This window comes from Leptodactylus fuscus, chromosome 7 (genome assembly GCF_031893055.1).
Source record: "Leptodactylus fuscus isolate aLepFus1 chromosome 7, aLepFus1.hap2, whole genome shotgun sequence".
NCBI lineage: Eukaryota > Metazoa > Chordata > Amphibia > Anura > Leptodactylidae > Leptodactylus > Leptodactylus fuscus.
Window position 1 is genome coordinate 10,795,538 of NC_134271.1, and position 15,282 is coordinate 10,810,819.

A 15,282-nucleotide genomic window follows, 5' to 3' on the forward strand; every position below is an offset into this window, starting at 1 on the left:
CAACCTACCGCTCCGCACTGAAGCCTTGTCACACTTCTCTCTCCTGGTCTGATAGTTTGTTACAATGTATCAGTCCGGGGTCCGGCCTTTCTCGCTCACAGAGCATTGTCTGCAGAGGATACCATTGTAACAAACCCTCAGTACTGAATATTCCCATATACTGATGCTATTCCTAGATCCTGACAACGATCAGCCAGGCATCCGTATACAATGAAGCTTTATTTACTGCAGACGCCGTCCCTTTAAGGCAATTTTATGGTTATGACGTCCTTTATTTAATATCGATAAACCGGAAACCAGATACGGATCAGAGTCTGCCGACGCTTCTTGCGCTTTCTGCTGCTGACTCGCTCAGATTCTTATCACGTTTTCTTATTTCCTCCTCTGGTATCCAGATGAAATCTTGGGCTTCAAGAAAATGTGAAATCAAAGTCAGATCAGCGGGTCAAACCAAACACTGAAGCTCCGGCGCCAGGGTTGATGTGCGTGTAACACGTGAACAATGGCTTCAGTGCAGGGGCTGTAGGTCGGGGGGATGAGGGGCTGGTTGTGCTGCGCGGCCCACGGCTCTGGTTTCTGCTTACGATCCCGAAATCCCTCTTGCACATACCCTTTCTATCTGTTACCCCCTTCCACATCACCACTAGTCAGTCTCCTTCTCCCTCAGGCAGACCTGAATAGAGTTCCTAAGGTAAGAAATGTCAGCTCTGACTGCATAAGGTTGCAGTCACATTAGCGTTTGGGGACGCCGTCCCCGTTTCGCTTAAAAAATGTGAAGAGAAAAGTCCTGCAAGCAACGGACGGACCCCAATATAGTCTATGGGGTGCGCTTGTAGCCACTTTTTAAAAGGTTAGGGTTTCCTTTTTATGGACTCGAAGAATGGAAACCCGAACTCTAGTGTGAACCTAGAATAAAGCATAGGCCCCAATCAGTCTCCTCTTTCCTCTGGCAACTGTATATATGGGCCCCAGTCAGTCTCCTCTGGCAGCTGTATATAACACATTGGTCTTAATAAATTAACCCCATAGCCGCCCCCATCACATGATTGCTGTATATACAAATCCCAGCAAGTTCCCAGTCAGGCTCCTTCCCCCTCTGGCAGCCATAAACCTAGTCCTCAGTTAGTTTCCCTGATAATACTTGTACTATGGCATCCTGAGCCTTATTGTCCTCACTTACCCTCTTATCAGCCCTGAGAAGTTGTTTTATCAGCTATACAGCCATGTACTGCACAGTCTCTGCTCCTCTCCCGCAAGGCAGAAACTTATTCCTATTGTCCGTCCTACAAAGACCAGAGGATCGCTATACAGAGACCTGACTGAGCATGTGCGTCCACCGGCACTCAGCCCAGTTGGTGGACACACACCCTACTAAACGCTGTAAACACCAGATGGCGCCATACTGTGTAAAGAAGTATCAGAACTCGACCACGGTTGCAGGTAAATAACGAGAAACGTCCATTTTCCAGGATTTATAGAATAAATATGATATTTACTAGTAGACGACCCCTTTAATGGAGACGGAGCCGTTGGTGACGGCGTTTTATGGGATTTATCAATCACGTAAACAAAGAAATGAGTAAAATGAGACGGTAAATGAAGAGAGGAGACTCCGCAAGAACACTGATGAATCCAATACAAAACATGGCGGCCGGAGACGGGGCCCCCAGCCTCACATTCACAGGGAGCGGGAGGTACAAATCTGGCAATGACTGTACATCTATGATAAGGCAGTACCAAAAATGGGGAACCTGGCACCATCTATTAGCACTATGACATCACACTAGAGGGCGCCGCGGTGTCCACCAAGTATCAATATGCTGGGAAGGGTCTCAGACCTGTTGCTGGGTTGTGATTGCGCCCTCTAGTGGACAGGGTGATATACACGGCCCAGACCGTTTCCAGGATTTACTGCAGTCACTGGAGATTCCCACCTAAACTGCAGGAAAAGATGGCTGCCAGTACCCATGTGGGGGCAGGGAACGCCACAATGGGCAGCCAAGATCTGTGGGTGCCGGGTACTGGTAGTGGCAGCGGACTCCTCCGCCCGGACAGCAGCCTTCAGTTTATTGGGATGAGTTCTGGTTCGGCCGCAGCTGGTTAAATAATCCAAATATTAACACTTTAACTGTTTAAAAAGATGGCGGCCGTCCCATCCCCCCCCCTACGTCACCGCAGAGTCCCCGCTGCAAGCCTCAGGCGTGGGGGCGCTAGAGAGAGGAAAAACTGTTCTAAATAAAAATAACTCCATTTACTATAAAGGTCCAGAAATCTTTAAATCCATGAAATTAAATAATTAAATAGGTTTCCTCTCCCTTCTCTGCCAGGAGCGTCCTGAGATGGCGGCCGGAGGATCCGCGGAAAAAATCACTCAAATTTCTTCTTCAGCTTGTTTTGGAAAATGGCGGGTAAGATGGAGAGGACGGCGAGGACCATGAGGACAAAGACAGAGTTCCAGGACACCGCCTCCCCCGCCGTGGTGAGCTGGTAGAGCGTCGTGCCGGCTTTAATGGCGACGAATGATGGAGGAGCGACACCTAGAAATAAAGAGGCGGAGCTTAAGATTATAGGATGGCAGGACAGTGTGAGGTATAAATCACGTATCCTGTACTGATCCCGAGTTATATCCTGTACTATACTCCAGAGCTGCACTCACTATTCTGCTGGTACAGTCACTGTGTACATACATTACATTACTTATCCTGTATTATACTCCAGAGCTGCGCTCACTATTCTGCTGGTGCAGTCACTGTGTATATACATTACTTATCCTGTATTATACTCCAGAGCTGCGCTCACTATTCTGCTGGTACAGTCACTGTGTACATACATTACATTACTTATCCTGTATTATACTCCAGAGCTGCGCTCACTATTCCGCTGGTGCAGTCACTGTGTACATACATTACATTACTTATCCTGTATTATACTCCAGAGCTGCACTCACTATTCTGCTGGTACAGTCACTGTGTACATACATTACATTACTTATCCTGTATTATACACCAGAGCTGCGCTCACTATTCTGCTGGTACAGTCACTGTGTACATAAATTACATTACTTATCCTGTATCATACTCCAGAGCTGCGCTCACTATTCTGCTGGTACAGTCACTGTGTACATACATTACATTACTTATCCTGTATTATACTCCAGAGCTGCGCTCACTATTCTGCTGATACAGTCACTGTGTACATACATTACATTACTTATCCTGTATTATACTCCAGAGCTGCGCTCACTATTCTGCTGGTACAGTCACTGTGTACATACATTACATTACTTATCCTGTATTATACTCCAGAGCTGCGCTCACTATTCTGCTGGTACAGTCACTGTGTACATACATTACATTACTTATCCTGTATTATACTCCAGAGCTGCACTCACTATTCTGCTGGTACAGTCACTGTGTACATACATTACATTACTTATCCTGTATTATACTCCAGAGCTGCGCTCACTATTCTGCTGGTGCAGTCACTGTGTACATACATTACATTACTTATCCTGTATTATACTCCAGAGCTGCGCTCACTATTCTGCTGGTGCAGTCACTGTGTATATACATTACTTATCCTGTATTATACTCCAGAGCTGCGCTCACTATTCTGCTGGTACAGTCACTGTGTACATACATTACATTACTTATCCTGTATTATACTCCAGAGCTGCGCTCACTATTCTGCTGGTGCAGTCACTGTGTACATACATTACATTACTTATCCTGTATTATACTCCAGAGCTGCGCTCACTATTCTGCTGGTGCAGTCACTGTGTATATACATTACTTATCCTGTATTATACTCCAGAGCTGCGCTCACTATTCTGCTGGTACAGTCACTGTGTACATACATTACATTACTTATCCTGTATTATACTCCAGAGCTGCGCTCACTATTCTGCTGGTACAGTCACTGTGTACATACATTACATTACTTATCCTGTATTATACCCCAGAGCTGCGCTCACTATTCTGCTGGTACAGTCACTGTGTACATACATCACATTACTTATCCTGTATTATACTCCAGAGCTGCCCTCACTATTCTGCTGGTACAGTCACTGTGTACATACGTTACATTACTTATCCTGTATTATACCCCAGAGCTGCGCTCACTATTCTGCTGGTGCAGTCACTGTGTACATACATTACATTACTTATCCTGTATTATACTCCAGAGCTGCGCTCACTATTCTGCTGGTACAGTCACTGTGTACATACATTACTTATCCTGTATTATACTCCAGAGCTGCCCTCACTATTCTGCTAGTACAGTCACTGTGTACATACGTTACATTACTTATCCTGTATTATACTCCAGAGCTGCGCTCACTATTCTGCTGGTGCAGTCACTGTGTACATACATTACTTATCCTGTATTATACCCCAGAGCTGCGCTCACTATTCTGCTGGTGCAGTCACTGTGTACATACATTACATTACTTATCCTGTATTATACTCCAGAGCTGCGCTCACTATTCTGCTGGTACAGTCACTGTGTACATACATCACATTACTTATCCTGTATTATACTCCAGAGCTGCCCTCACTATTCTGCTGGTACAGTCACTGTGTACATACATCACATTACTTATCCTGTATTATACCCCAGAGCTGCGCTCACTATTCTGCTGGTACAGTCACTGTGTACATACATCACATTACTTATCCTGTATTATACTCCAGAGCTGCCCTCACTATTCTGCTGGTACAGTCACTGTGTACATACATCACATTACTTATCCTGTATTATACTCCAGAGCTGCCCTCACTATTCTGCTGGTACAGTCACTGTGTACATACATCACATTACTTATCCTGTATTATACTCCAGAGCTGCGCTCACTATTCTGCTGGTACAGTCACTGTGTACATACATCACATTACTTATCCTGTATTATACTCCAGAGCTGCCCTCACTATTCTGCTGGTACAGTCACTGTGTACATACATCACATTACTTATCCTGTATTATACCCCAGAGCTGCGCTCACTATTCTGCTGGTACAGTCACTGTGTACATACATCACATTACTTATCCTGTATTATACTCCAGAGCTGCCCTCACTATTCTGCTGGTACAGTCACTGTGTACATACATCACATTACTTATCCTGTATTATACTCCAGAGCTGCCCTCACTATTCTGCTGGTACAGTCACTGTGTACATACATCACATTACTTATCCTGTATTATACCCCAGAGCTGCGCTCACTATTCTGCTGGTGCAGTCACTGTGTACATACATTACATTACTTATCCTGTATTATACTCCAGAGCTGCGCTCACTATTCTGCTGGTGCAGTCACTGTGTACATACATTACATTACTTATCCTGTATTATACTCCAGAGCTGCGCTCACTATTCTGCTAGTACAGTCACTGTGTACATACGTTACATTACTTATCCTGTACTATACTCCAGAGCTGCGCTCACTATTCTGCTGGTACAGTCACTGTGTACATACATTACGTTACTTATCCTGTATTATACTCCAGAGCTGCGCTCACTATTCTGCTGGTACAGTCACTGTGTACATACATTACGTTACTTATCCAGTATTATACTCCAGAGCTGCGCTCACTATTCTGCTGGTGCAGTCACTGTGTACATACATTACATTACTTATCCTGTGTTATACTCCAGAGCTGCGCTCACTATTCTGCTGGTACAGTCACTGTGTACATACATTACTTATCCTGTATTATACTCCAGAGCTGCGCTCACTATTCTGCTGGTACAGTCACTGTGTACATACATTACTTATCCTGTATTATACTCCAGAGCTGCGCTCACTATTCTGCTGGTGCAGTCACTGTGTACATACATTACATTACTTATCCTGTATTATACCCCAGAGCTGCACTCACTATTCTGCTAGTACAGTCACTGTGTACATACATTACATTACTTATCCTGTATTATACTCCAGAGCTGCGCTCACTATTCTGCTGGTACAGTCACTGTGTACATACATTACATTACTTATCCTGTATTATACTCCAGAGCTGCGCTCACTATTCTGCTGGTACAGTCACTGTGTACATACATTACATTACTTATCCTGTATTATACTCCAGAGCTGCGCTCACTATTCTGCTGGTACAGTCACTGTGTACATACATTACATTACTTATCCTGTATTATACTCCAGAGCTGCGCTCACTATTCTGCTGGTACAGTCACTGTACATACATTACATTACTTATCCTGTGTTATACTCCAGAGCTGCGCTCGCTATTCTGCTGGTACAGTCACTGTGTACATACATTACTTATCCTGTATTATACTCCAGAGCTGCGCTCACTATTCTGCTGGTGCAGTCACTGTGTACATACATTACATTACTTATCCTGTATTATACTCCAGAGCTGCGCTCACTATTCTCTCCACTGGAGGGCGCTCTAGTTACACATCATCTCTCACCTAGAAACGTTCCCAGGAAGAACACCTTGAGTGGGACGTTGATGACCGGGGATGTGATGTTGATGAACCAGTTTGGCAGGAACGGTGTTATCCGCAGGAAGATGATGTAGTTAATGAGATGATCGCGATGCCGATCCACCTGATGACAGAAGTGAGGAGATCAGGTTACAGCGGCTGCGATCAGACGGGGGGCGGATTATGTCACTAAGACGATCACATTACAGGGTAATCTCTTTACTAGGATTAGCCTGGCAGCCGCGGCACAGGGAGGCGAGTAATGGGCGTGTTCACTAGGGGGGTAAGCGAGTTGGGAGAGGTCCAATACTGGGGGGCAGAACCCCAATAGACACTGACATTCCTTCATGACCTTCTCACAGCTGAGGTGTTGTCACTGATCATCTGCCAAGGCTTATGCTGGATTATCGGGATTTCTGTGCGACATTTACCTGCTGCGACCACCTGACCGCCTTCTCCGTCAGATACTTGTAAACCAACGGCCGTCCCACCAGATACGACAGCAGGTAGCAGAATGAGGCCCCCAGCCCCGAGCACTGAAATCAGGGAGGGAAGAGGTTAAGCAAGTGAACCTTTAACTAAGACGACTTATAGACATTGTATATCACGTTACGGATACGGCGGAGACTGCCAAGTGTGAACATTAGACATCTGCAAACTGACAGCGCACAGACAAGCAAAAGCCTTCTGGATGCAGCTCTGGATGTGACTGGAGTCGAAGATGGGATCTTCAGGAAAGGTCTGTGAACTTTAGGGTCCAACACCCAAATCCTGCACATATCAGCTGATGTGGAAGAAGTTACAGCAGTGGACAGGGAGCGTGTGCAGGCTCTCCGGGTCAAGGAATAAGTGCACTGTGCACTGTATAGCGGACGTTTCGGGGAATTGTAGTGCCGCTCCTATGACAAAGAGCCTGTCTGCGCTCCCCATGCAATCGATCTGTGGGAGGTTTGGATGTCGGATCCCATTGGATCGAATATCGACATCCCCTTTAATACTATACGTAGATTATAAGAGCACCCCAATAAAAATACTCACCAAACAAACAAGAAACAGGGCCAAGGGGAAGGGGTAGAGGAATCCGGAGAGGATGCTCAAGAATATGGACCCCGGGATAGCAAACGTCTGCAGGCTGCGAGAGTCGGCGATAAGGAAAGAAGTCATGTGACAGGAGGCTGCGGTGACGGGTGATGGAGACGCTCCGCACCACCGGGGGCAGCGTAATGGGGCCCTGCATAAGAGATTCCCTGAGACCACATATATCCCAGCCCTGTACTGATGATGTCACAGGTCTGTTTTACATCATCACGTCATCAGCTATAATCAGTTTTCTGTGTGTTCCCAAAATTCCCTGAATGTCCCTATGTGGGAGGAATATAAAGCTTCTCGAGTCATGAATAACATGCTAGGCTTACAGTAAAGACTGACATCCAGAAGTGGATGCAACTTTGTACATGTGATTCTGAGGCTATGGGTGACAACCACTATGAGCGCGGAAATGAAGGGGCTTATTAGCGGTTGTCAGCCAGAGAATGACTTATTTGATCGCCCTGAAGTTGGATGTGATGGGCGGAGCTTCTGTTCCTAGAAGGATACAAGACGTAGGTGGTGAAGTAAGCCACTAAGACCTCCACGTAGAAGGTGTCCTTGTATTTGGAGAGCACCTTCCCCAGCGCCTTGGCGTCGTCCATGTCCCGCGGGATCTTTATGTTCTCTCTTTCTTCTCTGCATAGAAGTAAATGAAGGAGAAGTTAACCTTATCGGCCATGATGTTGCTATGAGCGTACGCTACATTTGGCGGGGATTTTGGGGGTGACACTTACTCGCTTAGCTGTGGGAAGTTCTTGTAGACCAGGAACATGATGGAGGCAGCGGAGAGGAAGATGGAGACCAGGATGAGGAGCGAAGTGCGGGCAGAGCCCCCTTCAGAGCGCGCCTTCCCTGCAACACAGGAAAACCCAAAATGATTACCCCAGGACCCGGATAAAATCATTGTCCAATCCCCTTGTGATGACCATGTGTGATCAGTGAGGACACCAATCAGTCTCAGTGGTCACATGGTGCTCAGGAATACTGGGGTCAGGCAAACGGGCCTCCCCTGGCCTCTATAGGGGGTGCTCCAATTCTTTGACAACCCCTTTAAGGGCTCGCCCTCAGTCCAGAATAAGTGGAGCGGCTGTCATCAGTCACATACAAGATCTCTATACCAGAGAGTGAGCGAGCACAATGTATCCGGCGTAATCCACAGCAGCACAAATATCACCTGTCCTGATGGTTTGTTACAATGTATCGGTGCAGGTAACATGTAGCAGCTTGTTAAGGAAGGTCCAGACTGGATACAACTGTAACAAACCCTCAGTGTAATATCAGGACAGGCAGCAAAACCAGGAATGTACAGAAACCAAACTGCAAAACTCTCCATTACCCAGAAGGCCAGGGAGGAGCGAATATACCGTCACCTACTATACCTAGTATACAGCGCCAGTCACTGCATATCTGAGCAGCTAATATTATATACAGGGCCGGTCACCATATATCTCATCACCTAGTCTAATATACAGCTCTGGTTACAGCACGTCGGAGCAGCTGCAGACTCTTCCTCCTACAGTTCAGGTTATTTCACTCTCAATACTGAAAATGATGAAATAACATGAAAGAGCAAAGAAGGAAATGCTAATGAAATCAATGGCAGGATATACAGAGAGGAGGCCAGGAACCCTGCAGCTAATGGCGGATAACAGAGAACAATAGATTGTATTCCCCTGTCCTACAGTCTCTCCTCTCCTCTCCTGACATGGCTGATAACAGATAGTAATAGATTGTATTATCCTGTCCTACAGTCGGCCTCTCCTCTCCTGACATGGCTGATAACAGATAGTAATAGATTGTATTCCCCTGTCCTACAGTCGGCCTCTCCTGACATGGCTGATAACATATAGTAATAGACTGTATTATCCTGTCCTACAGTCGGCCTCTCCTGACATGGCTGATAACAGATAGTAATAGATTGTATTCTCCTGTCCTACAGTCAGCCTCTCCCCTCCTAACATGGCTGATAACAGATAGTAATAGATTGTATTCTCCTGTCCTACAGTCGGCCTCTCCTGACATGGCTGATAACAGATAGTAATAGATTGTATTCCCCTGTCCTACAGTCGGCCTCTCCCCTCCTGACATGGCTGATAACAGATAGTAATAGATTGTATTCCCCTGTCCTACAGTCGGCCTCTCCTCTCCTGACATGGCTGATAACAGATAGTAATAGATTGTATTCCCCTGTCCTACAGTCGGCCTCTCCTCTCCTGACATGGCTGATAGCAGATAGTAATAGATTATATTCCCCTGTCCTACAGTCGGCCTCTCCTGACATGGCTGATAACAGATAGTAATAGATTGTATTCCCCTGTCCTACAGTCGGCCTCTCCTCTCCTGACATGGCTGATAACAGATAGTAATAGATTGTATTCCCCTGTCCTACAGTCGGCCTCTCCTCTCCTGACATGGCTGATAACAGATAGTAATAGATTGTATTCCCCTGTCCTACAGTCGGCCTCTCCTCTCCTGGCTGATAACAGATAGTAATAGATTGTATTCCCCTGTCCTACAGTCGGCCTCTCCTCTCCTGGCTGATAACAGATAGTAATAGATTGTATTCCCCGGTCCTACAGTCGGCCTCTCCTCTCCTGACATGGCTGATAACAGATAGTAATAGATTGTATTCCCCTGTCCTACAGTCGGCCTCTCCTCTCCTGACATGGCTGATAACAGATAGTAATAGATTGTATTCCCCTGTCCTACAGTCGGCCTCTCCTCTCCTGACATGGCTGATAACAGATAGTAATAGATTGTATTCCCCTGTCCTACAGTTGGCCTCTCCTCTCCTGACATGGCTGATAACAGATAGTAATAGATTGTATTCTCCTGTCCTACAGTCGGCCTCTCCCCTCCTGACATGGCTGATAACAGATAGTAATAGATTGTATTCCCCTGTCCTACAGTCGGCCTCTCCTCTCCTGGCTGATAACAGATAGTAATAGATTGTATTCCCCTGTCCTACAGTCGGCCTCTCCTCTCCTGGCTGATAACAGATAGTAATAGATTGTATTCCTCTGTCCTACATTTGCCGCCATGTGACCTTTGAGCTCAGTGACTACCTGTGATCGCTGCGTGTTGTCCTGGGGGAGGAGTCGCCCCGGGGTCTCACATGGTGACTGATGACTATATTCGGGTTATTAGTAGATACGGGTTGTGGAGCCGGTTGAGCAGGTAATAAATGGAGCGCAATCAGAAATGTCACAGTCACATGACCCTTTGGTTGTCACAGAACATCTTGGGACTTGTAGTGCCACAGAAGGAGACGTTATATGGTGGTATGGAGAGAGCATAATTAAAGGGGATGTCGGGGGGTTGTGCTAGGTGATGCCCCTCCCACCGCTCTGTTATTGATTAACTGTTCTAAGAAGTCATTAATCTTGAAGGCCTGCTCGATTGCTTTAAGGCTGTTCATACGTGCGTTACAGATCCCATCGAGCTGCTTTATCCAACAACTGACAACAGCGCCCCCATGTGCCCCGAGGACCATACTGGGGTCTGGGGGTGTCAGTCATGTGACAGATCTGTCAATTTACTTTGTTCCAAATCCTATTGTGAAGCAGAACAATGAAATAAACAGTGCGGATGTGAACAGCGACCTAACAGCGAGGGGTCGGGACCCCCTATAGTGGGTCAGACACCCCATGACCCCTCACAGAGGGTCAGACACCCCAATAGGGAGATATCAGACACAGAAAGGGGGCTGCTACTGACCAGCACACCCTACAAAAGGGTCAAAGACCACAGAGGAGGCAACTCTACAATACCACATGATGACATCACACCTCTGACGTCACGTATCAATCCATAAGGATGAGAGTATACCCGGAGCCCTGTGATGTCACCGCCATCCATTCGGTCACGTCTCACCTTGGATCAGCTTCTCCTCCTCCTCCTCCCGGCGGTTGTCCGTCCTCTGCTCCGCTGTGGTGGCGGCTGCTGCGCTCCGAGGCTTGGCCATGACTATGGATGAGCCGCCCCGACAACTCCCGGCACCCGGCGGAGTCTCCGCGATCTGACTGCAGCGACTTCCGCCTCAGCCGGAGCTTACAGAGCCGGGCTGGGGTGATGCGCATGCGCCGAGGAGCCCCGAGACTTCCGCAGCTGCTCTGTGCGGGGCCGCTCCTCTACTCTATGGTAACGCGGACGCTCTTGTCTCCTCCGAGCAGTCTCTGTGGTGCGGCCGGCGGTGGAGTCACCTTGTGGCAGGAGAGGGGCAGCGGCGTGTACAGGGGGAGGGGGCAGGACATGGGGTGCAGCACACATTTCTGGGGTTACTCTTGGCTTAGATCCCTATGGAGGCCTCTCTGTGACTTGCAGCTCCTCACACTGTTACTGTAGGATGCTGGGAGTTGTAGTTCTGCCGCAACAGGCCGGGGACTAATGGCAGCCCCATGTAAGGTGCTTGTCATTGGCTAGAGACACTGTCAGTCCTATGCAAGCTGCTCCCGGCTCACATCTGGGTTCGGGCCTTTCCTTTCCCCTCTGCATTTTTTGTGCGAAAACCACACGGACCCCATTATAGTCTATGGGTTCTGCAGGTTTTATGTGGATAGGTTTCCCTGAATGCGGATGTGAGCCGGACCTCATCCAATTTTTTTTTAACCATTATATTCTTGTTGCGCTACTGAGGGTTTGTTGCAATGTATCATTGTATTCAATCCCCCTTGAGCGATACACAGAGCAGCACAAATCTCCCTCCTGTGCTGATAGTTTGTTCAGTCGGGGTCTATTGGCGGAGATTGTCCCCCATTCCTGGACGCATCTTCTATGGCAGCTTTCTGCACACCCTGAATGACATTATAGCAACATTGGTACAAGACGTTCCATCAGTCCTGCTCTGAGTGTCAGTCTTCACTGTAGATAGCACATTCTATTCATGAACCAGGTTGAGCAGACAGGGCAGCGCTGCAGTGTGGAGGAGGCCAGAAGATGAGTAAATTATATGAACGTCCCCCTCTCTCCTCCGTTCCTGGGGTGCTGACTTTATCAGCTTTGCCCCATCACTGCTGAGCACTCGCACATCTCCAGTCACCTGCCGCGCTGCACGCCCACACATCACTCATGCTATAAATAATCTGTACGCTCCTTACAGAAATACACAGAATTGGTGACATCATCCACAGAACAGGAATTAAAAGGATAGTCTGGGTAACAGGTAGTGCTGTACTTAGGATATGTCACTGGTGTCCAATCAGCAGAGCTCTGACACCTGCCCGGGACCGATGGGCGAATATTAGCAATTATATTACTATATAAATCTATAACGCACCTCGATCATAAAAGAAACCCCATCTAGTGCAATCCTATAACCCTACAAGCTACAGGGAACCTATCGGGGCAGTTTGAGACACTAAACCACCCACATCCTTATAGACCAAGTCTTATATGGATGCCGTCTGTGCCTCTGATAAAAATATAAAAACTTTTATACTTACACAAGGTTCACACTAATGTTCAGGATTCCAAATCCGCTTAAAAAGCGCTTACCCGCAGACCCTATAGACCAGGGGTAGGGAACGTACGGCTCTCCAGCTGTTGCAAAACTACAACTCCCAGCATGCATACTGGCTCTGCTGTTCTGGGAACTCCCATGGAAGTGAATGGAGCATGCTGGGAGTTGTAGTTTCACAGCAGCTGGAGAGCCAAAGGTTCCCTACCCCTGCTATAGACTATAATGCTGGGTTTCCACCTGATAGGCAGAGAGAAGAATCCTGCATGCGAGTGTAATGGAGGTGGAATCTCCAAATGGTGATTGAGCGCTCGTGTGAACCAAGCCTTACCCGGCTCCTGCAGTTGGTTTGGTCCTTCAGTGACACTAGAGGGGTAGACCTCAGCTTCAGTGAACCTCGAGCATGTAAAGTGAAGCCAGGGTATACGTATGGGGTTCACTGAAGAACTGCGCAGGCACTGGGCGCACCAGAAATGAGTTTTTTTATGCTGGTACGGATGGTGTTGCTATAGGTATATGGAAACAGGTTCCCTTTAAAGAGGTGGTCCGTTTGGTGCCGGGTATCTGCTGCTCCTGTGGTGCTGTGCCTGTGGGGTGGTGCGGCCCAGAGCCTGGGGGCTTGGTCTGGTGGCAGGGGTGGTGCCAGACCACTGGGTTGCTCCCCCTGTGAGCGCCGTGTTGCAGTTGTGGTGGTCACTGTGCAGCGCCGCACCCAGTGGATTATGGACCCACTATAAAGAGGTCGCCGTGAAGTGGCTAGTGGGCTTATACACCTTGATCAATATGTATACGAAGAACCTCATGGTCAGTATTGTAGAATTTGCTGAGAAGCCGAGATCAATGTATAAGACTGGGATGTGCGGGCCGTGTCTTTTGGATATACAGAGTGGTCCGCTTTGGCCTATTCTCAGGAAATACTACACATATCCCACCATATACTGTCTATTCATATAAATACCTTTTGACATGACCTACTCAGTGTACCCACAGATATCCGGGGTGCTAACCTCGACACACATTTTGCCAAAATAGTTTCATCAGGTGGTTCACCTTCTAGCCGTGAAGGTCGTACAGAGTAGTTACTAGACTGACGGGATCTAGTGGGATCCAGGTCTGAACAGGTCAGAAAGGGGATGCAACACGACACTGCTGTATGCCCAGAGAGGAGTAAGGCAACTGGACTGCTGTGAATTTAAAGCACGAGCTGGACATGGGGATGTCCCTGTGTGCCGCCCATGCATGCGCCATACATCTGGCTCCTTTCATTAAATGACTAGGAGCCTTAGCTGCAAAACAGGACTGTGAAATTCACGGTCGTGTGCACCCACGGGCCCATAGAAAAGAATGGGTCAGTGATATATATATCTGTATCCGTGAAATACACAGATAGCACACTGACCCAAACCACGGTCATCTGCAAGGGGCCTCATACAGTGGCGACCACAGGATCACGTCCTCTAATAAAAGTTAGAGAAGTAATTAAAAATAAAAATCAAATTTACTTCCAAATCGGTGATGACACAATTAATATTTATCTGGAGGATTTACTGTTTAGTTTCCCTACTAAAAAAATATGAATAAAGAGATCAGAAGGCGATGAATCCTCCAACATTGTGCCAGTGAAAAGTACAAGTCATCCTGCAAAAAAGAAGATGAAGATGCCGCGTTCTCCCCACCGAGGAGGATACTACAATGTGTGCCAAATTATTGTGCATGTTACATATTTATAGGAATTCATTTAGGTTTTAGGGGTTTTTTTTAAATAAAAGTCTTTGTTTTAGTTCTCATATCCTTTAGGATTTTTTGGTATCCATCTCAGACCGGTTTGTTATAGGGCATCTGTCAGGTCCAAAATGCCTCCCATCCCAATCATACTGCAAGGTAGGAGCAGGAACATCTATATGCCCAAAATCTGATCGAGCGATGCAGAGAAACCCATCTTCTTATGGAGGTGTAAATCAGCCTGCAAGTGCATCATGGGCGGGGCCTAATTGGCAGATTTGACTGCAAACAGGTGCAAGTGCTCTCGCTCACCACTAAGGTTTTAGAAATCACAGGATTTACCTTCACATATTTTTCTGCAATGTGTGGATGGGATTCGCTAGAGATCTAGAAAACCGTGAAGAATTGATACAGAAAGTAGGTTGCAGAATTGTAGAACTTTATTATACAATGACATTTGCTGAAAATGAAAAAACCCTTGAATGTTATTAAAGGGGCAGCTGTCAAAAGGTAAGAGGTAAGCTGAAAACTAGTGTGTAGAGGTGCAGGTGTCACCAACCTCTCCATG

At 47.0% G+C, this 15,282-nt stretch overlaps 1 protein-coding gene across 1 annotated transcript; it reads right to left on the minus strand.

Moving 5' to 3' along the window:
• Positions 1 to 1,471: 1,471 nt before the first annotated feature.
• TMEM41B (transmembrane protein 41B) lies at positions 1,472 to 11,599 on the minus strand. The gene is made up of 7 exons (XM_075280952.1): positions 11,411 to 11,599; positions 8,272 to 8,389; positions 8,045 to 8,173; positions 7,487 to 7,580; positions 6,880 to 6,984; positions 6,434 to 6,572; positions 1,472 to 2,537 (listed from the first exon to the last, which is right to left on the minus strand). Exons 1-7 carry the CDS (start codon positions 11,499 to 11,501, stop codon positions 2,368 to 2,370), a joined length of 846 nt encoding a protein of 281 aa, XP_075137053.1. The 5' UTR covers positions 11,502 to 11,599; the 3' UTR covers positions 1,472 to 2,367.
• Positions 11,600 to 15,282: the final 3,683 nt, after the last annotated feature.